The sequence below is a fragment of the Rhinopithecus roxellana genome, chromosome 1, assembly GCF_007565055.1.
Source record: "Rhinopithecus roxellana isolate Shanxi Qingling chromosome 1, ASM756505v1, whole genome shotgun sequence".
Lineage (NCBI taxonomy): Eukaryota > Metazoa > Chordata > Mammalia > Primates > Cercopithecidae > Rhinopithecus > Rhinopithecus roxellana.
The window spans coordinates 203596813-203624802 of NC_044549.1; the positions used below are offsets into that span (position 1 = coordinate 203596813).

General features: G+C 50.3%; 1 protein-coding gene across 1 annotated transcript; it reads right to left on the bottom strand.

Annotated features, from left to right (window-relative positions):
* On the bottom strand, positions 1-27990 carry PIGZ (phosphatidylinositol glycan anchor biosynthesis class Z). Its single transcript, XM_010381167.2, has 3 exons — positions 27812-27990; positions 14315-14525; positions 1-2335 (listed from the first exon to the last, which is right to left on the bottom strand). The coding sequence occupies exons 2-3, from the start codon at positions 14523-14525 to the stop codon at positions 807-809; spliced, it is 1740 nt and encodes a 579-aa protein (XP_010379469.1). The 5' UTR covers positions 27812-27990; the 3' UTR covers positions 1-806.

The following is a 27990-nucleotide window of genomic DNA, read 5'->3' on the forward strand; positions in this document are numbered from 1 at the left end:
AGGGAGAAAATCTCCAGGTGCTATTATATATTTCAAACATGACTTGTCTGCACAATAACCAAGCACTGAGACAGCAGGCATCAGAGTGCCGTGAAGTACAACACAACTCCCACTTCCATGCTTACAGAGCTTTGTGAGAGCTGTGCCTGTCGAGGCAGGGGACGTATACTGTGGAGTCCAGGAATGACACGATGTTAGCTGGCAGACATCCTCTGATCCCAACAGACTGGGAAGTGGGGTGGGTGAGTGGAAGGGGCTTTCTCAAGATCACACAGCGAGGGGGTGACAGACCAAGGGGCTAGAAGTTGGGTCCCCTGGATCTGGGCCACCTGTTCTCTATACTTCATCACACTGACTTCCACATTATTTGGATAGGCAGATCGGTCTCAGGAAGCCAGAGGTTGTCGTGACAGCAAGGGCAAGGCATCATGGGAAGTTTGGGAGAGGTCACTGGGGAATGTCACTAGCAGTTCATTCTTTTTTCCCAACCAGGTACTATTATATATTTCAAACATCACAGTGGCTGGAAGCAGTAGGGCAGGAACTGACAGGTGTCATCACTTACACCTGGTTCTTTGGGGACCTTGACATCAAGACTGACAGGTCAGATCTTTGGTCTCAGGGAGAGGAGTGCCAGCTCACCCAGAAGGCAGAACAGCTAACAGCCGTGCCCAGGAGAGGCAGCAGTGGGAGTCGTGAAGGAGAACCTGGGTCCTGTCCCGGCGTCCCAGCCCAGCTACCCAAGTAGAAGGTGGGGCAGCAACTTCTATGGCTGAATCGTGGGCAGTGGGTGCTCTGTCATATTGTCAGGTTTCTTCCCCCAACTCCACGATGTGAAGACTGAGGTGGTCCCTCCAAGCCCCACTCAGCAAGGAGGACAGGGCTGGTGGGTCCTCCAGGGTTAGATGGGGAAAAACACGTGTTTCATTCTTGAAGGGGAAGCCGCACTTCTCCACCGCAGGCCTGGTGGTGCCAGGGGTCACCACAAAGAGGCGGCAGAGCCGTGGCCCACCAGCCACTTGGCAGGCTGGTTGTCTGGTAAAGCTTTTCAGGGCTTGGCACAGGACCCAGTCCTCAGTCCCACCCATGTCCACCACCTCCACTGGTGCCCCCAGGCCTGGGAGGTGGAGGAGGTGCCGGGGGGGCATGTAGGTGTGAGTGAAGAGGAGTGTGTAGTGGGTGGGTGCAGTTGGGAGCACAGGGGCATGGACCACCTGCTCCAGGTACTCCAGGCCAGGCACCAGGCCCCCCTGATGCAGGCAGCCAAAGAAGAAGGCACCGAGGGCATTGGAGAGCACCACGGTGCCCTTCCAAGGCACAGGTTGGGTCTGTGGACTACAAAGCAGGACTAGGGGGACCAGGAGGGGAATCAGGAACCGAGCCTCCTGGTGGCTAAAGGCAGACAGCAGGGCCAGGGGCATGAAGTAGAGGAGAAGGAGATAGGACCTGGGGCTGGACAGCAGGCTCCGGGCACCCAGTGCTCTCAGGAGGCCCATTTGTAAAGAGGCCTGGAGGCCAGCTTGCAGCTGTTGCCATGCGGCCTGCAGGGCCTGGGCATGCAGCACCCCAAAGAGCAGGAAGCCGTTGACTGCTAGGTGAGTGAGCCGCACATGCGTGCCATGCCTCGCCAGGTTTTGGGGATTCAGGTTGTAGTGCAAGAAGTTGACAGGTGTAAGGACAAGGGTCCTGGATGTAGCATGGCTGGAGAAATACCAGCTGTCCATGGCCACAAACACCCCTGCTGTGAGGGCCGCCCCAGGGAGCAGCACCAGGGCCTCCAGGGTCAGGGACTTCAAGCCAGGGTTTGTGGCTCCACGAGTGCCCCAGAGGTAGAGAGGGACCACAGCAAAGGCCAGAAAGGTGGGCCGGTTGAAGAAGCCAGCAGTCACAATGCCTCCAAGAAGCCAGCTGTGCCACCATGGACCTGGCACAGGCTCCTTGCGTGTAGGGCCCCACATTACATGGGGGGATACCAGCACCAGCAGCCACGCGAAGAGGAGTCCCTCAATGGTGTTGGAGAAGGTCCTTGTGTAGAAGACCAGGGTGACATAGGAACCAGAGAGCAGGGCCAGGGCATTCCAGCGATCCGCCCCCAACAGTGGGGCCAGGTGGTACACCACCCCGTCCAGAGCGAAGGAAAGGGCAGCAAGGAGGAGCCGCGGCCCCACCAGCAGTGCATAGCTACTCACCAGGCCAGGCCACGGCCCCAGCTCTCCCCAGAGCCTGAGCAGCCAGAAGGTAGAGCCGGACGTCAGCAGGGGGAAGACCACTGTGCGGCAGGGGCTGCTGGGGTAAAACTCCCAGGGCCGGGTGGCCTGCACGCCCAGGATGTCCTCTGCAGAGAAGGAGAGGCAGAGCTGAGCCAGGACCAAGCTCAGGGATGTAGTGGACAAAATTCTAGGATGGCACCCACATTTCCACCCCTTGGTGTGTGTGTGCATAATCCCTGGGACTATGCCCAGGACGGATTTTTCCCTCCCTCCCTGCCTGCCTTCCCTCTCTCCCTCCTTCCTTCCCTTCCCTTTCTTTCCTTCCCTTCCCTTCTTTCCCTTCCCATTCCTTCCTTTCCTGTCCTTCCCTTCCTTCCCTTCCTCCCTTCCTCCCTTCCTCCCCTTCCCGTTCCTTCCTTTCCCTTCCTCCCTTCCTCCCTTCCTCCCTTCCTCCTTCCTCCCCTTCCCGTTCCTTCCTTTCCCTTCCTCCCTTCCTCCCTTCCTCCCTTCCTCCCTTCCTCCCTTCCTCCCTTCCTCCCCTTCCTCCCCTTCCCGTTCCTTCCTTTCCCTTCCTTCCCTTCCTCCCTTGCTCCCTTCCTCCCTTCCTCCCTTCCTTGCTGGGTCTCTGTCACCCAGGCTGGAGTGCAGTGGCGAGATCATTGCTCTTGCTATGTTACTGAGGCTGATCTCAGACTCCTGACTTCAAGCCATTCTTCCACCTCAGCCTCTTAACGTGCTGGGATTACAGGTTTGAGCCACTGCACCTGACCCCCAGGATGGAATGTACTCCTGTGATTAGGTTACGTCATACAGGAGCACTGACTGTAAAATAGGGAGACTATGCGGTGGGCCGGACCTAATCACGACAATCTTTTAATAACAGAGTTTTCACCAGCTGGATGCAGAGGGAGCAGTCAGATTCAAAGCATGAGAAGGATTTGACATGCCACTGCTGGCTTAAAGATGGAAGAGGCCATTGGCTAGGAACGTGGGTAGCCTCTGAAAGCTAAGAGCAAGGAAACCGCACCATAGGTTCCACAGCGGAAATGAACTAGATTCTGCTAGAATTAGAGAGCTTCCAGACAGGAACTCAGCCCAATCCACACGCTGATGTCCACCTTGTGAGCAGAGAGCCCAGGCCGCACTTCTGATCGTGAACTCACGAATGGGTGCAGTTTTAAGCTGCTGGGATTTTGATGATTTGTCACGCAGCAGCAGAAACAAGTGCAGGGGAGCTCAGAGGGCAGAGGGCAGGAGGTACCTCCCTGGGAGATGAGGTGGCTGTGTGTCCTGGGAAGAGTGTGTGGGAGGCGGGCAGGTGGGGGGAGGCCTAACCTCTACTCAGGGTTCCAAGATCTCAAAAATCAGAGTCAGAGCCTCATCTCTGATGATTGTTATCAGGAGATGGGGGGAGACAAGCGGGGGAGGGGGTGAGCCATTGGGGTTATGTCAGAGGTGATTTATGTTTAGTTTTATGATACTTAATTTTTTTTTTTAGAGTCTCAGTCGCCCAGGCTGGAGTGCAGTGGCGCTATCTCGGCTCACTGCAACCTCCACCTCTTGGGTTTAAGTGATTCTCTTTCCTCAGCCTCCTGAGTAGCTGGAATTACAGGCGCCTGCCACTGCACCCGGATGATTTTTGTATTTTCATTAGAGATGGGGTTTTACCATGTTGGCCAGGCTGGTCTCGAACCCCTGACCTCAAATGGTCCACCCGCCTCAGCCTCCTAAAGTGCTGGGATTACAGGCCTGAGCCACTGTGCCCTGCCTATGATACTTAAATTTTTTATAAGAAGAATATATCCAAGTAGTACTTACATAATTTAAGAAATACTTGCTGCCTGGTCTGTAACCTGTGGCCCACCGTCCCAGAGCTCTGAGGGGTGGCGGTGAGGGAGCAGCTCCAGACCAGAGTTCTGAGGGGTGGGGGTGAGGGAGCAGCTCCAGACCAGAGTTCTGAGAGGTGGGGGTGAGGGAACAGCTCCACTCCAAGCCTCATTGTTCACAGCGTCTCCTGCTTGATCACCTGCTGGCTGTTTCGAGCTGATTATACAGCCTGGGGATCATTCGGGCTCTTTGGTTCTGCTACTTATTTCTCCAGCCTTTCAGCTGTTTTATCTGTCTATGTTAGATGGTGAAAGGGAAGCAAAATCCAGGATCAAATCTATCTGGGTGTTTTTCTGGTTAAAAAAAAAAAACATGTGAGGGAATGAAGATAAGCCTTTTAACTAAAAAACAAATTCACTTGTTGAGCCCTGTGGCAAAGAAAGCTGGTGCCTCCAAAATATCTATTCCCTTCTCCTTCCTTAGACTCTTTTTTTTTTTTTTTTTTGAGACAGAGTCTCACTCTGTCACCCAGGCTGGAGTGCAGTGGTACAATCTCAGCTCACTGCAAGCTCCGCCTGCTGAGTTCAAGCGATTCTCCTGCCTCAGCCTCCCAAGTAGCTGGGATTACAGGCACCTGCCACCATGCCCAGCTAATTTTTTGTATTTTTAATAGAGATGGGGTTTTATCATGTTGGCCAGACTGGTCTCAAACTCCTGACCTCAGGTGATTCCCCTGCCTCGGCCTCCCACAGTGCTGGGATTACCGGCGAGAGCCTCTAAATCTGAACCCTTTGGCTCTTTAGCTGGGCACTTGGTCAGATAGAAAGACTATAAATTTTAGCTTCCTTAGCAGCTACGTGTGGTCTCATGATACATTCTGCCCAGTGTGATAGAAATGGGTAAACAGCATGCGACCTTCAAAATATGACCTTAAAGAAAGAAGTAATGCCTTCTCCTTTGTTGGCTGGAAAGACTGCGTGTGGACTTGATGGCTGGAGCTCAAGCAGCTGTCTTGAACCATGAGGATGAAGCCACATGCCCATCACATCTGAAAAGCCTCAAGGCCTTTGGGTGAGATGGCACGGGCAAGGCAACTATCCTCAACTATACCACCTAACAGGCAACTGAGGGTCCCAGGTCTGGGTTCTCTCACCTCTCACTTGAATCTACAGAAGTTTCATCATCTCAGATCACAGCCCTATTGAAGCTCTTGCCAAACACAGGGGAAGCCCAGCTGTCAAAGTGTTCCGCTGGGAAGCCCAACACAGCTCTCATTCCCACCAACGACACAGCTCTCATTCTCACCAACACAGCTCTCATTCCCACCAACGACACAGCTCTCATTCCCACCAACACAGCTCTCATTCTCACCAACACAGCTCTCATTCCCACCAACACAGCTCTCATTCCCACCAACACAGCTCTCATTCTCACCAACAACACAGCTCTCATTCTCACCAACAACACAGCTCTCATTCCCACCAACACAGCTCTCATTCCCACCAACAACACAGCTCTCATTCCCACCAACACAGCTCTCATTCCCACCAACAACACAGCTCTCATTCCCACCAACACAGCTCTCATTCCCACCAACAACACAGCTCTCATTCCCACCAACACAGCTCTCATTCCCACCAACAACACAGCTCTCATTCCCACCAACACAGCTCTCATTCTCACCAACACAGCTCTCATTCCCACCAACACAGCTCATTCCACCAACACAGCTCTCATTCCACCAACAACACAGCTCTCATTCTCACCAACAACACAGCTCTCATTCCCACCAACACAGCTCTCATTCCCACCACAACACAGCTCTCATTCCCACCAACACAGCTCTCATTCCCACCAACACACAGCTCTCATTCCCACCAACACAGCTCTCATTCCCACCAACACAGCTCTCATTCTCACCAACAACACAGCTCTCATTCTCACCAACAACACAGCTCTCATTCCCACCAACACAGCTCTCATTCCCACCAACACAGCTCTCATTCTCACCAACAACACAGCTCTCATTCTCACCAACAACACAGCTCTCATTCCCACCAACACAGCTCTCATTCTCACCAACGACACAGCTCTCATTCTCACCAACACAGCTCTCATTCCCACCAACACAGCTCTCATTCCCACCAACACAGCTCTCATTCTCAACAACACAGCTCTCATTCTCACCAACACAGCTCTCATTCCCACCAACACAGCTCTCATTCCCACCAACACAGCTCTCATTCCCACCAACACAGCTCTCATTCCCACCAACACAGCTCTCATTCCCACCAACAACACACCTCTCATTCCCACCAACACAGCTCTCATTCTCACCAACACAGCTCTCATTCCCACCAACACAGCTCTCATTCCCACCAACAACACAGCTCTCATTCCCACCAACACAGCTCTCATTCTCACCAACAACACAGCTCTCATTCTCACCAACAACACAGCTCTCATTCCCACCAACACAGCTCTCATTCCCACCAACACAGCTCTCATTCTCACCAACAACACAGCTCTCATTCTCACCAACAACACAGCTCTCATTCCCACCAACACAGCTCTCATTCTCACCAACGACACAGCTCTCATTCTCACCAACACAGCTCTCATTCCCACCAACACAGCTCTCATTCCCACCAACACAGCTCTCATTCTCACCAACACAGCTCTCATTCCCACCAACAACACAGCTCTCATTCCCACCAACACAGCTCTCATTCTCACCAACACAGCTCTCATTCCCACCAACACAGCTCTCATTCCCACCAACAACACAGCTCTCATTCCCACCAACAACACTCTCATTCCCACCAACACAGCTCTCATTCTCACCAACACAGCTCTCATTCTCACCAACACAGCTCTCATTCCCACCAACACAGCTCTCATTCTCACCAACACAGCTCTCATTCCCACCAACAACACAGCTCTCATTCCCACCAACACAGCTCTCATTCTCACCAACACAGCTCTCATTCTCACCAACACAGCTCTCATTCCCACCAACACAGCTCTCATTCCCACCAACACAGCTCTCATTCTCACCAACACAGCTCTCATTCTCACCAACACAGCTCTCATTCCCACCAACACAGCTCTCATTCCCACCAACACAGCTCTCATTCCCACCAACACAGCTCTCATTCCCACCAACAACACAGCTCTCATTCCCACCAACAACACAGCTCTCATTCCCACCAACACAGCTCTCATTCCCACCAACAACACAGCTCTCATTCCCACCAACACAGCTCTCATTCCCACCAACACAGCTCTCATTCCCACCAACACAGCTCTCATTCCCACCAACAACACAGCTCTCATTCCCACCAACAACACAGCTCTCATTCCCACCAACACAGCTCTCATTCCCACCAACAACACAGCTCTCATTCCCACCAACACAGCTCTCATTCCCACCAATAACACAGCTCTCATTCCACCAACACAGCTCTCATTCCCACCAACAACACAGCTCTCATTCCCACCAACACAGCTCTCATTCTCACCAACAACACAGCTCTCATTCCCACCAACACAGCTCTCATTCCCACCAACGACACAGCTCTCATTCTCACCAACACAGCTCTCATTCTCACCAACAACACAGCTCTCATTCCCACCAACACAGCTCTCATTCCCACCAACACAGCTCTCATTCCCACCAACACAGCTCTCATTCTCACCAACGACACAGCTCTCATTCTCACCAACACAGCTCTCATTCCCACCAACACAGCTCTCATTCCCACGAACACAGCTCTCATTCTCAACAACACAGCTCTCATTCTCACCAACACAGCTCTCATTCCCACCAACAACACAGCTCTCATTCCCACCAACAACACAGCTCTCATTCTCACCAACACAGCTCTCATTCTCACCAACGACACAGCTCTCATTCTCACCAACGACACAGCTCTCATTCTCACCAACACAGCTCTCATTCCCACCAACGACACAGCTCTCATTCTCACCAACACAGCTCTCATTCTCACCAACACAGCTCTCAATCCCACCAACGACACAGCTCTCATTCCCACCAACGACACAGCTCTCATTCTCACCAACACAGCTCTCATTCTCACCAACACAGCTCTCAATCCCACCAACGACACAGCTCTCATTCCCACCAACGACACAGCTCTCATTCTTACCAACACAGCTCTCATTCTCACCAACGACACAGCTCTCATTCCCACCAACACAGCTCTCATTCTCACCAACACAGCTCTCATTCTCACCAACACAGCTCTCATTCCCACCAACGACACAGCTCTCATTCCCACCAACACAGCTCTCATTCCCACCAACACAGCTCTCATTCCCACCAACGACACAGCTGTCATTGTCACCAACACAGCTCTCATTCTCACCAACGACACAGCTCTCATTCTCACCGACACAGCTCTCATTCTCACCAATGACACAGCTCTCATTCTCACCAATGACACAGCTCTCATTCTCACCAATGACACAGCTCTCATTCTCACCGACACAGCTCTCATTCTCACCAACAACACAGCTCTCATTCTCACCAACAACACACCTCTCATTCCCACCAACACAGCTCTCATTCTCACCAACACAGCTCTCATTCCCACCAACACAGCTCTCATTCCCACCAACAACACAGCTCTCATTCCCACCAACACAGCTCTCATTCTCACCAACAACACAGCTCTCATTCTCACCAACAACACAGCTCTCATTCCCACCAACACAGCTCTCATTCCCACCAACACAGCTCTCATTCTCACCAACAACACAGCTCTCATTCTCACCAACAACACAGCTCTCATTCCCACCAACACAGCTCTCATTCTCACCAACGACACAGCTCTCATTCTCACCAACACAGCTCTCATTCCCACCAACACAGCTCTCATTCCCACCAACACAGCTCTCATTCTCACCAACACAGCTCTCATTCCCACCAACAACACAGCTCTCATTCCCACCAACACAGCTCTCATTCTCACCAACACAGCTCTCATTCCCACCAACACAGCTCTCATTCCCACCAACAACACAGCTCTCATTCCCACCAACAACACAGCTCTCATTCCCACCAACACAGCTCTCATTCTCACCAACACAGCTCTCATTCTCACCAACACAGCTCTCATTCCCACCAACACAGCTCTCATTCTCACCAACACAGCTCTCATTCCCACCAACAACACAGCTCTCATTCCCACCAACACAGCTCTCATTCTCACCAACACAGCTCTCATTCTCACCAACACAGCTCTCATTCCCACCAACACAGCTCTCATTCTCACCAACACAGCTCTCATTCTCACCAACACAGCTCTCATTCCCACCAACACAGCTCTCATTCCCACCAACACAGCTCTCATTCCCACCAACACAGCTCTCATTCCCACCAACAACACAGCTCTCATTCCCACCAACAACACAGCTCTCATTCCCACCAACACAGCTCTCATTCCCACCAACAACACAGCTCTCATTCCCACCAACACAGCTCTCATTCCCACCAACACAGCTCTCATTCCCACCAACACAGCTCTCATTCCCACCAACAACACAGCTCTCATTCCCACCAACAACACAGCTCTCATTCCCACCAACAACACAGCTCTCATTCCCACCAACACAGCTCTCATTCCCACCAACAACACAGCTCTCATTCCCACCAACACAGCTCTCATTCCCACCAATAACACAGCTCTCATTCCACCAACACAGCTCTCATTCCCACCAACAACACAGCTCTCATTCCCACCAACACAGCTCTCATTCTCACCAACAACACAGCTCTCATTCCCACCAACACAGCTCTCATTCCCACCAACGACACAGCTCTCATTCTCACCAACACAGCTCTCATTCTCACCAACAACACAGCTCTCATTCCCACCAACACAGCTCTCATTCCCACCAACACAGCTCTCATTCCCACCAACACAGCTCTCATTCTCACCAACGACACAGCTCTCATTCTCACCAACACAGCTCTCATTCCCACCAACACAGCTCTCATTCCCACGAACACAGCTCTCATTCTCAACAACACAGCTCTCATTCTCACCAACACAGCTCTCATTCCCACCAACAACACAGCTCTCATTCCCACCAACAACACAGCTCTCATTCTCACCAACACAGCTCTCATTCTCACCAACGACACAGCTCTCATTCTCACCAACGACACAGCTCTCATTCTCACCAACACAGCTCTCATTCCCACCAACGACACAGCTCTCATTCTCACCAACACAGCTCTCATTCTCACCAACACAGCTCTCAATCCCACCAACGACACAGCTCTCATTCCCACCAACGACACAGCTCTCATTCTCACCAACACAGCTCTCATTCTCACCAACACAGCTCTCAATCCCACCAACGACACAGCTCTCATTCCCACCAACGACACAGCTCTCATTCTCACCAACACAGCTCTCATTCTCACCAACGACACAGCTCTCATTCCCACCAACACAGCTCTCATTCTCACCAACACAGCTCTCATTCTCACCAACACAGCTCTCATTCCCACCAACGACACAGCTCTCATTCCCACCAACACAGCTCTCATTCCCACCAACACAGCTCTCATTCCCACCAACGACACAGCTGTCATTGTCACCAACACAGCTCTCATTCTCACCAACGACACAGCTCTCATTCTCACCGACACAGCTCTCATTCTCACCAATGACACAGCTCTCATTCTCACCAATGACACAGCTCTCATTCTCACCAATGACACAGCTCTCATTCTCACCGACACAGCTCTCATTCTCACCAACAACACAGCTCTCATTCTCACCAACAACACAGCTCTCATTCTCACCAACAACACAGCTCTCATTCTCACCAACACAGCTCTCATTCTCACCGACGACACAGCTCTCATTCTCACCGACGACACAGCTCTCATTCTCACCGACGACACAGCTCTCATTCCCACCGACACAGCTCTCATTCTCACCGACACAGCTCTCGTTCTCACCGACGACACAGCTCTCGTTCTCACCGACGACACAGCTCTCGTTCCCACCGACACAGCTCTCATTCTCAACAACGACACAGCTCTCGTTCTCAACAACGACACAGCTCTCGTTCTCAACAACGACACAGCTCTCGTTCTCACCAACACAGCTCTCATTCCCACCAACGACACAGCTCTCATTCCCACCGACGACACAGCTCTCATTCCCACCGACGACACAGCTCTCATTCCCACCGACGACACAGCTCTCATTCCCACCGATGACACAGCTCTCATTCCCACCAACACAGCTCTGATTCTCACCAACGACACAGCTCTGATTCTCACCGACGACACAGCTCTCATTCTCACCGACGACACAGCTCTCATTCCCACCGACACAGCTCTCATTCTCACCGACACAGCTCTCGTTCTCACCGACGACACAGCTCTCGTTCTCACCGACGACACAGCTCTCGTTCCCACCGACACAGCTCTCGTTCTCACCGACACAGCTCTCGTTCTCAACAACGACACAGCTCTCGTTCTCAACAACGACACAGCTCTCGTTCCCACCGACACAGCTCTCGTTCCCACCGACGACACAGCTCTCATTCCCACCGACGACACAGCTCTCATTCCCACCGACGACACAGCTCTCATTCCCACCGACGACACAGCTCTCATTCCCACCGACGACACAGCTCTCATTCCCACCGACGACACAGCTCTCATTCCCACCGACGACACAGCTCTCATTCCCACCGACGACACAGCTCTCATTCCCACCGACGACACAGCTCTCATTCCCACCGACGACACAGCTCTCATTCCCACCGACGACACAGCTCTCATTCCCACCGACGACACAGCTCTCATTCCCACCGACGACACAGCTCTCATTCCCACCGACGACACAGCTCTCATTCCCACCGACGACACAGCTCTCATTCCCACCGATGACACAGCTCTCATTCCCACCAACACAGCTCTGATTCTCACCAACGACACAGCTCTGATTCCCACCAACGACACAGCTCTCATTCCCACCGACGACACAGCTCTCATTCCCACCGATGACACAGCTCTCATTCCCACCGGCACAGCTCTCATTCCCACCGACGACACAGCTCTCATTCTCACCGACGACACAGCTCTCATTCCCACCGACGACACAGCTCTCATTCCCACCGACGACACAGCTCTCATTCCCACCGACGACACAGCTCTCATTCCCACCGACGACACAGCTCTCATTCCCACCGACGACACAGCTCTCATTCCCACCGACGACACAGCTCTCATTCCCACCGATGACACAGCTCTCATTCCCACCAACACAGCTCTGATTCCCACCAACGACACAGCTCTGATTCCCACCAACGACACAGCTCTCATTCTCACCGACGACACAGCTCTCATTCCCACCGACGACACAGCTCTCATTCCCACCGATGACACAGCTCTCATTCCCACCAACACAGCTCTCATTCCCACCAACGACACAGCTCTCATTCCCACCGACGACACAGCTCTCATTCCCACCGACGACACAGCTCTCATTCCCACCGACGACACAGCTCTCATTCCCACCGACGACACAGCTCTCATTCCCACCGGCACAGCTCTCATTCCCACCGACGACACAGCTCTCATTCTCACCGACGACACAGCTCTCATTCCCACCGACGACACAGCTCTCATTCCCACCGACGACACAGCTCTCATTCCCACCGACGACACAGCTCTCATTCCCACCGACGACACAGCTCTCATTCCCACCGACGACACAGCTCTCATTCCCACCGACGACACAGCTCTCATTCCCACCGACGACACAGCTCTCATTCCCACCGACGACACAGCTCTCATTCCACCGACGACACAGCTCTCTCCGAATCTCATTCTCACCGACGACACAGCTCTCATTCCCACCGACGACACAGCTCTGATTCTCACCGACGACACAGCTCTCATTCTCACCGACGACACAGCTCTCATTCCCACCGATGACACAGCTCTCATTCCCACCAACAAAGCTCTCATTCTCACCAACGACACAGCTCTCATTCTCACCGGCACAGCTCTCATTCCCACCGACAACACAGCTCTCATTCCCACCGACAACACAGCTCTCATTCCCACCGACGACACAGCTCTCATTCTCACCGACACAGCTCTCATTCTCACCGACACAGCTCTCATTCTCAACAACGACACAGCTCTCATTCTCACCAACACAGCTCTCATTCTCACCAACGACACAGCTCTCATTCTCACCAACGACACAGCTCTCATTCTCACCAACACAGCTCTCATTCTCACCGACAACACAGATCTCATTCTCACCGACAACACAGCTCTCATTCTCACCGACGACACAGCTCTCATTCCCACCGACGACACAGCTCTCATTCCCACCGACGACACAGCTCTCATTCCCACCGACGACACAGCTCTCATTCCCACCGATGACACAGCTCTCATTCCCACCAACACAGCTCTCATTCTCACCAACGACACAGCTCTCATTCCCACCAACGACACAGCTCTCATTCTCTCATTCTCACCGACGACACAGATCTCATTCTCACCAACAACACAGCTCTCATTCCCACCAATGACACAGCTCTCATTCCCACCAACACAGCTCTCATTCTCACCAACACAGCTCTCATTCTCACCAACGACACAGCTCTCATTCTCACCGGCACAGCTCTCATTCCCACCGACAACACAGCTCTCATTCCCACCGACGACACAGCTCTCATTCTCACCAACACAGCTCTCATTCTCACCAACACAGCTCTCATTCTCACCGACACAGCTCTCATTCTCACCAACACAGCTCTCATTCTCACCGATGACACAGCTCTCATTCCCACCAACAATACAGCTCTCATTCCCACCAACACAGCTCTCATTCTCACCGACGACACAGCTGTCATTCCCAGCGACGACACAGCTCTCATTCCCACCGACGACACAGCTCTCATTCTCACCAACGACACAGCTCTCATTCTCTCTCATTCTCGGTAACCTGTATGGTTTGTCCAAGCAGGCGTACGTTAAAGAGACTGGTGGTTTCTTAGCATCACCCAGATGGTCAGTGTCACCACTTGGGAAGGAGATATGAAGTCCCCACGTCCAAGTTCTTACCCTAGAGAGACAGGCTGCTGCTCTGCTTGTGGATTTACTACTCATCTGCACAGACATGCTACTCTCTCCCCACAAAGTCTCCCGTCAGCTTCTCAACCAGACTCTGCTGCAACTTGTCTCAGCCACACATGTGGAGTTTTACCTGCCATCACCTCAGGTGACTGGAAGAACTCATCTGGGTGCACATAGCCCGTCTGCGGAAGGAGACACCACAGCACTCGAAGCAGGCCGAGGCCACCCCAAAGCACCCTGACTGCCATCTTCAGATCCAGTTGTTGCCAACACACCGGGCCCAAAACCTGGAATGATGTCCCAGCTGCTACAGATGCCACGCTGGATCCACAGATCTGCATCTGTTGAGGAAAGCACTTGTTGGTTATCACGATGCAAATTATAATATATCCAACTGTCTGAACAAACTCAAAATGGATCTGTCATTTAATAAAAATGACAATAATAATAATAGCTACTTTATATTAAATGCCCACTGACTGCCAGGCACTTGACATGCATATTTCATTGAATCCTTTCCACAGCCTGGGGCAGCAGGTCTTGGTATCCCTGTTTTACAGATGGGAACGGAGGCCTCTGGTGAGTAACTCGGTTACTTGCTGACCATATTTGCTAAGGAGTCTGATGGTTAATTTTATGTGTCCACTTGACAGGGCTAAGAGATACCCAGATAGCCGCTAGAACATTATTTCTAGCAGTGTCTAGAAGGGTATTTCAGGAAGAGATTAGCCTTTGTTTGTTTTTTTGGTTTGTTTGTTTGTTTTGAGATGAAGTCTTGCTCTGTCACCCAGGCTGGAGTGCAGTGGCTCACTGCAACCTCCACCTCCTGGGTTCAAGTGATTCTCTGCCTCAGCCTCCTGAGGACCTGGGATTATAGGCACGCGCCACCACGCCCAGCTAATTTTTGTATTTTTAGTAGAGATGGGGTTTCACCATGTTGGTCAGGCTGATCTCGAACTCCTGACTTCATGAACCACCCACTTTGGCCTCCCAAAGTCCTGGGATTACAGGCGTGAGCCACCGCGCCCGGCTGAGATTAACCTTTGAATTGACAGACTAAGTGAAGATCAGCTGCACCAGCGTGGGTGGGCATGATCCAACCCATTGAGGGTCTGAATAAAACAAAAACATGGAGGAAGGGTGAATGTGCACTCTCTTCAGCTGGGAGCCTGGCAGTCTTCTCCTGCCCTCAGACAGCAGTGAGGAAGGGTGAATGTGCACTCTCTTCGGCTGGGAGCCTGGCAGTCTTCTCCTGCCCTCAGACAGCAGTGAGGAAGGGCGAATGTGCACTCTCTTCAGCTGGGAGCCTGGCAGTCTTCTCCTGCCCTCAGACAGCAGTGAGGAAGGGCGAATGTGCACTCTCTTCGGCTGGGAGCCTGGCAGTCTTCTCCTGCCCTCAGACAGCAGTGAGGAAGGGCGAATGTGCACTCTCTTCGGCTGGGAGCCTGGCAGTCTTCTCCTGCCCTCAGACAGCAGTGAGGAAGGGCGAATGTGCACTCTCTTCGGCTGGGAGCCTGGCAGTCTTCTCCTGCCCTCAGACAGCAGTGCTCCTGGTTCTTGGGCCTTCAGACCCTATGTCTCACACCAGTGCCCCACAACCCACCTCCCCGAATCAGGTTCTCAGGCAGTCAGACTAGGACTGGGAGTTACACTGCAGGCTCCTCTGTTTCTAAGGCTCCCGACCCAGACTGAATTAAATCACCAGCTTTCCTGGTTCTCCAGCTTGCAGGTGTCAGATTGTGGGACTTCACTAGCCCCCATAATTGCATGACCCAATTTTCATAGTAAATGATACAGCCAATTCCCTATTATTTCTGTTTCTCTGGAGAACCCTGACTTATACAGGGTCTAATTATGACATTTGCTCAATGTGACATTTGCAAGAAGGATTAGGGTACCCAACAAATCTGGGTCTTGCTGTCCCATCCTGATCACCAGCTCCTATCCACTTTCCTGACAGGGGACAGAAGTAGTAGCTCTGTTGGTCAGTTTTGCAGTGTTGTAGGAGTCATTCCTGGGGATTCAGCCTACAGCTTGATCACTCAGCACTTCCAAAGGTTTTGTAAGCAGCTAATTCCCTATATTAACTCCTTTTTGCATACAACATTTAGTTGTTTGCAAACAACAGCAACACAAACAATGCAAGCTGGCTTCAACAATTCATCATGTTGCCAGGCGTGGTGGTGCACCCCTGTAGTCCCGGCTGCTTGGGAGGCAGAGGCAGGAGGATTGCTTGACCCCAGGAGTTGAAGGTCAGCCTGGCAACACAGTGAGACCCCCAGCTCTTAAAAGAAAAAGCAGGAAACAATTCATCATGTCACATAAAAAAACAGCCAGGCTTGGTACTGCCAGGGTCCCTTGCGGCTTCTCAGGTCAGCCTTGATGCTGCCTTTCTCTTCGTGTGGACATAATCCTCAGTTCCAGCCATCCCATCCAGACATGCCAACACTGAGAAGTGTCTGTATTTTTGAGGCTGTCTCTTTTTAAAACAGGTTTATTGAAATATAATTAATATACCACACAACTCATTTAAAGTGTACAATTCAGTGGTTTTTGGTATATTCGTAGGCAGGTGCAACCATCACCACAGTCAATTTTAGAAATTTTCATCACTCAAGAAAAACCCCATATCCTTTAATTCTGTCAATTTTAGTTCATTTGTGAAGCTATATTATTATATTTGTAGAAGTTTATAATTGTTATGCCTTATTGGAAAATTGAATATCTTATCATTATATAGTTATCTTTTAATCTCTAGTTCTGTTTTGTCTTAAAATGTATTTTGCCTGATATTAATTTGTTATACACACTTTTTGGAAATTTAGTATTTACCTGGTACATAATTTTCCACCCTTTTCGTTTCTTTCTATTATTATTTTTTTTTCCAGATAGTCTTGCTCTGTTGCCCAGGCTGGAGTGCAGTGGTGTGATCTTGGCTCACTGCAACCTCTGCCTCCCAGGTTCAAGCAATTCTGCTTCAGCCTCCCAAGTAGCTGGGACTACAGGCACCTGCCACCATGGCTGCCTAATTTTTGTATTTTTAGGAGAGACAGGGTTTTGCCATGTTGGCCGTGCTGGTCTCGAACTCCTGACCTCAGATGATCTGCCCACCTCGGCCTCCCAAAATGCTAGAATTGCAGATGTGAACCACTGCACCTGGCCAATTTAGTGTTATTATTGATACATTTATTTCTACCATCTTATTTTGTGTTTACTTTTCTTGTTTTTTTAATGGTTTTTTTTGGTCCTTTCTTGCCTTCTTTTGGAATAATTTTTCTTCTCTTTTCCCTCTAACAGTTTGGAAGTTACATATACTCAGTTTCCAATATGCTATAAAATGCCATATATTATTTAATATTTTAGTAGTTAGCATACTATGTTATGTGTCTTCACTATGATGATTCTGGGTGCACATTTCTTTTTATGTATTATAGTCGAAAATTTTTTGGCTTCTCAAACCTGTGGATTAGGACCCTTTGTCATTTATAGAAAGTAGTCCATTAGACTGTATGCTGCTGATAAAGACATACCCGAAACTGGGCAATTTATAAAGAAAAAGAGGTTTAATGGACTCACAGTTCCACGTGGCTGGGGAGGCCTCACAATCATGGTGGAAGGCAAAGGCACATCTTACATGGCAGCAGGCAAAAAGCAAATGAGAAGCAAACGAATGAGAAGCAAGCAAAGGGGGTTTCTCCTTATAAAACCATCAGATCTTGTGAGACGTATTCACTATCATGAGAACAGTAGGAGGGAAACCACCACCATAATTCAGTCAACCTCCACCAGGTCCCTCCCACAACACATGGGAATTATGGGAGCTGTAATTCAAGATGAGATTTGAGTGAAGACACAGCCAAACCATATCATAGACCTTCTCAGTCTATCTTCCATGTCTCTTTAAGTTCTATTTCATATTTTCCATATCTTTAGCTCTCTTGGCTATATGTCGGGTAAGTTCTGTTCTATCTTCCATGTCTCTAATCATTTCAGCTGTATCTAGATATTAAACCTGTCTCTTGAGTTTTAAATTTCAGTTGTTATATTTTTCATTTCTACAAGTTGTTTGTTTTTTTCCACATCTGCTTGCTCTTTTGTGATATTTTCAAGACTCTTTTATTTATTAAATGATATCAAACATACTTGTTGGATATACTAGGTTTGATAACTCCAGCATCTAAAGTCTGGGTCTGAATCTGCTGTCTTGTTTCTGCTGGATCTCACTCATAGTGCCCTGTTTATTTGTATATTTAGTGAATTATTTTATTTAGGGGCTGCTCATTTTCTTTGGAATATTACTATGAGAATTCTTTGAGGTCAGGGATGAAGGCAAATTTCTGAGTTCCCCTTGAAAGGATTTACACTTGCTTCTCTCAGGTAACTGTGGGCATTACAAGCCTAGGACCATTTCTAATCAAATTTTTGGCTCCAGGTTTGTGTGTGTGTGTGTGTGTGTGTGTGTGTGTGTGTGTGTGTGTGTGTGTGTTTGCTTATCTTTTAGGAAGGGGGATAGTGCCTGGTCATGTAAATTCATGAGGGCAGGCTCACGATTACAAATTCTGAAAGGAGATACCCCACCCCCAGCTCAATTTGATTAGCATCAGGATCCAACAAGGGCAGTTTTCCTTTCAGTCCCGTAGGGATAGAATAATTTTTTTCTTTCATTTTTTTTTTTTTCCAAGACAGAGTCTTGCTCTGTCACCCAGGCTAGAGTGCAGTGGCATGATCTTGGCTCACTGCAACCTCTGCCTCCCGGGTTCAAGCAATTCTCCTGCCTCAGCCTCCCGAGTAGCTGGGATTACAGGCGCCCACCACCATGCCCGGCTAATTTTGTGTTTTTAGTAGAGACAGGGTTTCACCATGTTGGCCAGGCTGGTCTCGAACTCCTGAGCCACCTCGAACTCCTGAGGCATGAGCCACTGTGCCTGGCCAAATTTATTTCTTAGGCCACCCTTATGTTGGAACATGGCCCTCTAGAGTCACAGTTTGAGGGGAGTCTCCTGTTAGGCTTCCCTCTTGGTGGGCAGTAGGCTTTATCTTCCGTCCTGCTAGTCCCGAGAAGCAGGACCAAGTTCTGAAAACCTAATTTGCATAACACAACTTTGAGGGTATCTACCAAAATAGTTTTTTGTTTCCCAGCCTTTACAGTACAGTAAAACACCCTAAAAGGAGATAGGAATAGTGAAAGGGGTCCCTGTTGTCAAATGGCAAGCAATGTAGGGGCCTGAAGTGGCCAGTGGTTTCATAATGAGGAAGCCAAGGAGGCTCTCAAATTCACAGTTTTGTATGTGTCCTCAAGTCCCAATCTGGCTCCTGTGCTTTGCATACCTCTCTGAGTCCCTGTTGTCATGCCCAAGTATTACTTACGTTTTATTAGGCTTACCTACTATTTTATCCAGCATTTTAGTTATTTTCAGCACTTTATTCTTTTTATAATTCAAGGACAACTTTCCACTTGTGTCTTGTTTAACAACCTTTATTATTTTTTTTCTAGTCATAAACATAATACAAGATTGTTGTAGAAAAGTAAAAAGTGCAATAAGCCAAAAGGGAAAACAGAAATTGCATGCAGTTCCTATCACTCAAGAAAACACGGTTAGGCCGGGCACGGTGGCTCACGTCTGTAATCCCAGCACTGTGGGAGGCCGAGGCCAGCGGATCACCTGAGGTCAGGAGTTTGAGACCAGCCTGGCCAACATGGTGAAACCCCATCTCTACTAAAAATACAAAAATTAGCTGGGCGTGGTGGCGGCGCCTGTAATCCCAGCTACTCAGCAGGCTGAGGCAGGAGAATCGCTTGAACCCGGGAGGCGGAGTTTGCAGTGAGCCAAGATCACGCCAGTGCACTCCAGCCTGAGGGACAAGAGTGAGACTTCATCAAAAAGAAAAAACAAAAAACAAAAAAAAAACCACGTTAACATTTTGATATATGATTTTCTTGGAAAATTAGGATTATATTTGTTTATTCTTACATATCTACACTTTGGCATAATGTTGGCATAAGAAATAGTCATGTTGAGAGTTAAGACAAGGATTGAGAAAAGCTAAATTAGTTTAAGCCGTGTCAAGTTATTCTCAAGGAAGTCCTATATTTAAGGGACAGCCTCGGTCAGTGGATCTTTCTGGTCATGATCTGGGGAAGGGGGCAGGAAACATAAGGGGACTGTGTTGCAATCACAGCAGTGCTTTTTTTAGCACATGTCTCAAAACTACTTTGGGGGAACTTGTATATCTCCACAACTGCTGAAGGCGTCAGCTGAGGGTGAGTGGGGATGGAGGATGCTATGCCTAGGTCTCTGAGCTGGGCTCCAGAAGAACTGATGGCAGGCTGTTCCTCAGCGTATGGGAGGGTAGGAAAGTTGGCCTCATGACTTCCGCTATGGAGCAAGCCAGTCTCATGGACATGTGGCCTTCGATAGCATGGCTCTGCTGTCCTCTGTCTCACCCTCTCCCACACTTATTTTGCCCACCAGTTACTACACACCCTGTCCAAGCCTGTGCCATTGCCTGGAGCTGCTCCATATCAGTAGTGTAGCTTTGCAACACTGAAATTGAGTTTTGTCTCTATAAGGGATGTCTGACAATTCAGGGAGTATTTTCAATGTATCGATTATATATTTGTAAATGGAAGGGGATCATACAATGTTTGCTTTAAAATTTGCTTTGTCACTTAGCAAAATATGACCATCTTTCCACATATCATGAGCATCCCCTCCCACCAGCTGCAAGTTCTCCTTCCATCATGCATCTACTCCCTCCCTCTATTCTCTTTGGTTGACACCTTCCTTTCCATCAATAAACAGGTTTCTCTCTCTACCATTCTTAGAAAAACAACCAACCAAAACTCCCCTGAAACTGTGTTCCCCTCTTTCTACTGCCTTTCTCTCCTCCTCCCTTCACAGGGATCCTCAAACCATCTGCATTCACTAAATGCACTCCTCGCTTTTTAATTTCAATTTTTTTTAGAGAGGGGGCTCTTGCCTCCTTGGCTTCCTCGTTATCAAAACCATTGGCCACTTCAGGCCCCCACACTGCCTGCCATTTGACAGCAGGGATCCTTTCCACTATTCCTAGCTCATTCTAGGGTGTCTTACTGTACTTTGAAGGATAGGAAACAAAAAGCTACGTTTTGTAGATACTCTTGAAGTTGGGTTATGCAAATTCGGTTTTCAGAATTTAGAAAGCAGATGTGAGACAGGCCATATTTTTTGCAGTTTTTTTTGTTTTGTTTTCCCCTGGGAAACAAGATCGTTGAAGACATGGGGTGTTCCTGCATCAGCTTTCCACTATCCAGTCCCTGCTTTGTGGGAATGGAGGACACAACTACAGTTATGGTGGCCACAGTGCTCGGTTATGGAACCCAGCTAAGTTCTACAGGTGGCTTTGCAGTAGCCTGACTGTTACAGGAGTGGTCGCTCCTCTGTGGAGTTACTTCTGGGTGTTCAGAGAGTTTTTCCTGGAGGCACAAATAGGGATCATTTTTCAGCGTACTAAATAATTTTTACTGCCTATTTTGCCGTATCAAATTCCTTTTCTGCTGGCTTCTATTTCTTGTACTGAACCTTCACCATTTGGTATCAGAAGTGGCTGCGGCCAATAGGCCCTTAAGGATGACAATATTCATTTGCTAAAAGAAAACAACGGCTGGGTGTGGTGGCTCACGCTTTTAATCCCGGCATTTTGGGAGGCCGACGGGGTTGGATCACCTGAGGTCAAGCGTTTGAGACCAGCCTGGCCAACAGGGTGAAACCCTGTCTCTACTAAAAATACAAAAAATAGCCAGGCGTAGGGGTGGGTGCCTGTAACCCCAGCTACTCAGGAGGCTGAGGCAGAATTGTTTGAACCTGGGAAACAGAGGTTGCAGTGAGCTGAGATGGCGCCACTGCACTCCATCTTGGGTGATAGAGCACGAGTCTCTCAAAAAAAAAAAGGAAAAAGAAAGAAGAAAGAAAAAGAAAGAAAGAAAGAAAGAAAGAAAGAAAGAAAGAAAGAAAGAAAGAAAGAAAGAAAGAAAGAAAGAAAGAAAGAAAGAAAGAAAGAAAGGAGGGAGGGAGGGAGGGAGGGAGGGAGGGAGGGAGGGAGGGAGGGAGGGAGGGAAAAGAAAAGAAAAGAAAGAAAATAACTATCTGCTTATCCTTTATGCCCAGAAAGAAAAAAATCTTTCAAGAACAAAGACAAAACAAAGATATTTTCAAGAAAACCAAAACTGAAAGGTCTTCACAAGCAGACCTTCAGAAAATTATAAAGAATATATATCAGGCAGAAGGAATAATGGGTCCAGATACAAGATCTGAGACGGAAGTAGGAATAAAGAGCAAAGAAGTTGGTCATTAAATGAGAGACATCTGGAAGGTGGAAGTCAAATAAATACCATCGTCCTGCTGCTTTGACTGTTTTCTTCTAGCAAGTGAGGTGTAGGAGATGGACAGTTTCCGAAGTAGTGTTCCATGTTTATTCACCGGCTTCGTTGGGTACTGTTGACAGGCGGCTGTGGTGGTTTGGCAATGGCTTTCCAACCCTGAGTCATAAATAAGTGCTGTGTTCTTGAATGTAATAGTTCCAGTGTTGGTCTCCTGAGTCTCCACTTTCCTGACAGGGGACAGAAGTAGTAGCTCCGTTGGTCAGTTTTGCAGTGTTGTAGGAGTCATTCCTGGGGATTCAGCCTACAGCTTGATCACTCAGCACTTCCAAAGGTTTTGTAAGCAGCTAATTCCCTATATTAACTCCTTTTTGCATAAAACATTTAGTTGTTTGCAAACAACAACAAAAACAGTGCAAGCTGGCTTCAACAATTCATCATGTTGCCAGGCGTGGTGGTGCACCCCTGTAGTCCCGGCTGCTTGGGAGGCAGAGGCAGGAGGATTGCTTGACCCCAGGAGTTGAAGGTCAGCCTGGCAACACAGCGAGACCCCCATCTCTTAAAAGAAAAAGCAGGAAACAATTCATCATGTCACATAAAAAAACAGCCAGGCTTGGTACTGCCAGGGTCCCTTGCCGCTTCTCAGGTCAGCCTTGATGCTGCCTTTCTCTTCGTGTGGACATAATCCTCAGTTCCAGCCATCCCATCCAGACATGCCAACACTGAGAAGTGTCTGTATTTTTGAGGCTGTCTCTTTTTAAAACAGGTTTATTGAAATATAATTAATATACCATACAACTCATTTAAAGTGTACAATTCAGTGGTTTTTGGTATATTCGTAGGCAGGTGCAACCATCACCAGTCAATTTTAGAAATTTTCATCACTCAAGAAGAACCCCATATCCTCTATTTATCACCTCCTATCCTCGTCCACCACCCCAGACTCTGGAAACCACTAATCTACTTTCTGTCTCTATAGAGTTCCCTATCTGAACTTCCATATGAATGAAATCATAAGCTCTGTGTGGGGAAAAGAAAGAGAGATCAGACTGTTACTGTGTCTACGTAGAAAAAGGAAGACATAAGAAACTGCATTTTGATCTGTACTAAGAAAAATTATTCAGCTTTGAAATGCTGTTAATCTGTAACCGTAACCCCAACCCTGTGCTCACAGAAACATGTGCTGTATTGACTCAAGGTTTAATGGATTTAGGGCCATGCAGGATGTGCTTTGTTAAAAATGTGTCTGCAGGCAGCATGCTTGGTAAAAGTCATCACCATTCTCCATTCTCGATTAACCAGGGACACAATGCACTGCGGAAAGCCACAGGGACCTCTGCCCAAGAAAGCCTGGGTATTGTCCAGGTTTCCCCCGACTGAGACAGCCTGAGATATGGCCTTGTGGGAAGGGAAAGACTTTACGGTCCCCCAGCCCGACATCCATAAAGGGTCTTATCCCTGTCATGCAGACAAATGAACAGGCTTTTTGCAAAAGGTAATGCAACTAATAAGTTGGTGAAGCTGGAAGTTGGACCCAGTCTGCTTGACTCCAGTGCCCTGCTCTACTGCCTGTTAGGTTTCTGTACCTACTCCAAACACAGGGCAGCCCAACAGAACTCATCACCTTCCCTGGAACAAGTCCTGTCCCCATGCTCCCTGCAGCAATGAGGGAACTACCATGTATTAGTGTCCCAAACCCCTGGTACCAATTTACTGCGTTAATCCATTCTCATTGCTCTAAAGATCCGCCCAAGACTGGGTGATTTCTAAATAAAGAGGTTTAATTGACTCCCATTCTACATTGGTGGGGAGGTTTCAGGAAACTGACAATCATAGTGGAGACGAAGCAGGCACCTTCTTCACAAGGTGGCAGGAGTGAGTGTGAGTGGAGGAAACGACGGATGCTTATGTAACCATCAGATCTCATGAGAATTCCCTCACTATCATGAGAACAGCATGGGGGAAACCGCCCCATGATCTGATCCCCTCCCACCAGGTCTCTCCCACAGCACTTGGGGATTACACTTCAAGATGAGATTGGGGCGGGGACACAAAGCCTAACCAGTCATACCATTTGCCCAATTAAGTCCAGCATCCCATGGACTATCTCCCTCCTCCACTGTCCCTTTGCTATGTAATACAAACGTTGCTTGCTAATTATTCCTTGAACCCAGTTCTTGTTCCTCATTCTCCACTGTCATTATCTGAGTCCAGGTATGCTGTGACTGGTGTGCATGTGCCTGGCATTTCTCAGCCTTAGGGGTGGCTGGCTGTGCAGAATCTTCAGATGGCTGGAGCCCCTGTGTTTGTTGTTCCCATCTGCGAACAGCCCCCTCCTTTGTTAACCAGTGTGTCATACAACAGCAGTCATTTTTGTGTATGAATAATGAGGGAGATGTTAAGAAGCGTGACCTGGAGTAGACTGCACCGCCACCCGCCTCTCCACGTTCCCTCTCACTGCATCCTTCCTCCTGACTGCGGCAGAGAGAGGTTGAATCACTCCCTTGTGAGAAACTACTGGGTGGGAGGCCATCCCCTCACCACCCTCAGGACCAGGTCCACATTCCTTACTGTGGCTGACAAGGCCCTCCACGGCTTCCAGTGTCCCCTTCCCACCTCCACTCATGTGTCTGTGAGTAGCATTTGGTGCTCCAGAAACATCACGCCTTTCTGCAGCCTTCTCCTCTATTCTGTGCTGTTTCTCACCCAGTTTCTTGGCTCACATGGCTTCACTTGCTTAACATGCTAATAACATGGAGGTTAAGACCGGCGGTGGCATCTAGTAACCTGGTTCAAGTCCTTGCTCTGTCACTTGTTCATGGTGAAAGCAATCTCCTTGAACCCCAATTTATACCTCAGCTGTAAACCAGTACCTATATCAGGGCTGTTGTGAAGATCAAATGAAGAAAATACGCAGACATAAGTGGTTGCTTTCTTTATCCATTTTGCTTAACTGCCCTAACCCCCAAGAAGCCTTCCCTAACCCTCCTTCTGAAGGACCCTATGCAAAACTCTGCAGGCGCCATGCATTGACAGTTGTCTGATTATTTCTCTGCCCTGCTTGGCTGAGGTCTCCCAGGACCCTTTGGAATCCCTTTGAGATTCACCTCAGGCCCTCGAATCCAGCCTGGGCGGGCCCACTACAGCCTATCTGTCAAGGTCAGAGCAGGAGGTCTTCCGGAGAAGGTGGCAGCATACTGGGGCATCGACCATAACACTAACAAACGCAGAAGCTCTAGGGAACGACACCCGCCCGCTGCAGGCTCTCCAGTCTGAGACCCCACTGGAGGAGCTTTCCATGTGGCTGCCTCTCGCCTTTTATCCCAGGGGCGGAGCCAACGCCAAGCGTGGCAATGACTCACCTTAACCTCATCAGGATGCAGCCTGCTCATTCATCCATTCATTCATCCATCCATTCATTCATTCAGAGGGATCTATCAGGGTGCCGGTCGGGCGGCGCGGGTCCAAATCCTGCATCTCCAGCAGCCTCCTGGGGGTCGGTCCTCGGGAGGGCTCATAAGTGGAAGGCTTTAGAATGAAGGGACAGGGCCGAGTCCTGGACTGTGGGGAAAGAGGAGCGAAGGTTGACAACCACGCCAACAGGGGCATCCCGCGCGCGTGTGGGAGAATGTGTAGGGCAAGCAGCAGGGAGAGACCATCTCGGAGACAGGGGAACAGCCAAGCAGAAACCACTGTGCTGGGCGCGGGGGAGGCCGGGAAAGACAGCAGCACATCTGTGGGGCGGGAGGAGAGGAGGGGAGGGAAGGGAGTAGAAACACTGCTCCTGCCAGCCGTGGGTGATGGGGACACATGTCCAGCTCACTGAGTCCGAGGGCCTGGGCCCGCTTTTGGTGCCCCATGTTTCTCCGGCGCCCAGTTGTGTGTGCAGAACCATGTCTGCTCCAGGGAGAGCAGTGAACGAGCACCGTCCGGAATGGCAGAGCCATCGCGTGTGGCTCATTCCAAGAAAGGTCCCTACCTTCATATATAAACTTCCTAACAAAGCTGCTGGGTCACGGCTTACGGGAGAGGGCGGCGGGCCCAAGGTTCGGCCCCTTTCTCTGAATCTGGCATTTGGAGCAGGCTTTAAGACTTCGGGAAAAGCCGGGCCCCTGTGCAACCACCAAAGGCTGCTTCTCCCACCCTCAGGGCTAGGATCTGGTTCCAGTCCTCCAGTCCTCGGGGTCTACTCCAGGGGTACAAGGTAAGAGTGGCTCTCCTGAGTACATTTGCCTTTCGGTGCTGCATTGCATCCTCACTTTGACCCTGAGGGCTGCAGTAAGCCCTGCAGGGTGCTCCACCTTCAAGCATGGGAAGATCTGATGCTGGCCGCCTTCTTCCTCCGGTTGCCTGAAAGGGCCCGTGTTTCTCCTTTGCTTCACAGAGAACGCAACACACAACATTAAACACACATAAAGACAGTGAAAGAGAGCAAGGCATCTTCATCAAGGAGGGCGCACCATTTAACAATCCGCAACCTTGCAGTGCGCCTCTGCAAAGTGGGGACTCCGCTCTGTAGCAGGAGATGGGGGTGTTAAGGATTTTGAAAGTGGTTCCCAGTTTTCCGAGGCAAAGGTGTCTGGGGCTGACGAATGACTTTTAAGAAGGAATGATGAGAAATGTCCTCATTACAGAATTTTCCCGGCCACACTGTGAGTCCCAGGCAAAGGCCCCATGACCACCAACCGGAGCGCTGGGTGCTCCCTGGCAGGGTCGCCTTTGCCTTGTCCGCGCCCCCACGCCACCCCTGGGCCAGGAGGCCATCCTCTCATCCTGGGAGTGCTGGCCTGACCCGAAGTGCAGCCCCCAAGGCCGGGAGCCGAGATTCTTCTCGGCTTCGGGCTCAGCGCTTTGCAGCGTCGCGTGGTTCCTGTTTCATGCCTGGGGGACTAAGACCCAGTGCGGTTGTGGGCCTCCCTGAGAACACCCGCCGCTAGCAGAAGCGGATTCAACCCAGGCCTCAACCTGGGCCCAGACCCATGCTCTGGAGTGGAGTTTACCCACGGCTGCCCTTCCTGGGCAAATGTCACCGCCGCCCCCGTCCCCCTCGGCCCGGGGAGGGTCAGTGCTCGGAGCCAGCGGACCCCGGCCTAGGGACAGGTGCCCGCGAGAACGTGGGGGCGGCCCCCAGCTCCCCTGCCCTCCTCCTTAGAGGCTGGGCCTGCTGGTTTCCCGGCTGCGCGCAAGGTGGGAACGGAGCCGACTGTGGTCCGCTCGCCCTCCCCGCACCCGCTGCTCTGGGGCCGCTGGGGCTGCGCACCGACTCACCCGCGCGGCCTCCGGGCTGCGCCTGCAGCGCTGGCGGCGTCCTGCCCGGCGAGGGCCGGGGTCCCAGGCGGCCCCGGAGGCGGCGGGACCGGAGGGCGGAGGGGAGGCCGTGGGAGCGGCCGGGCGCGCCTCAGCCGCGCGGAGACTGGGGCCGCCGCCGCCCGCACCCGGCCGGCCGG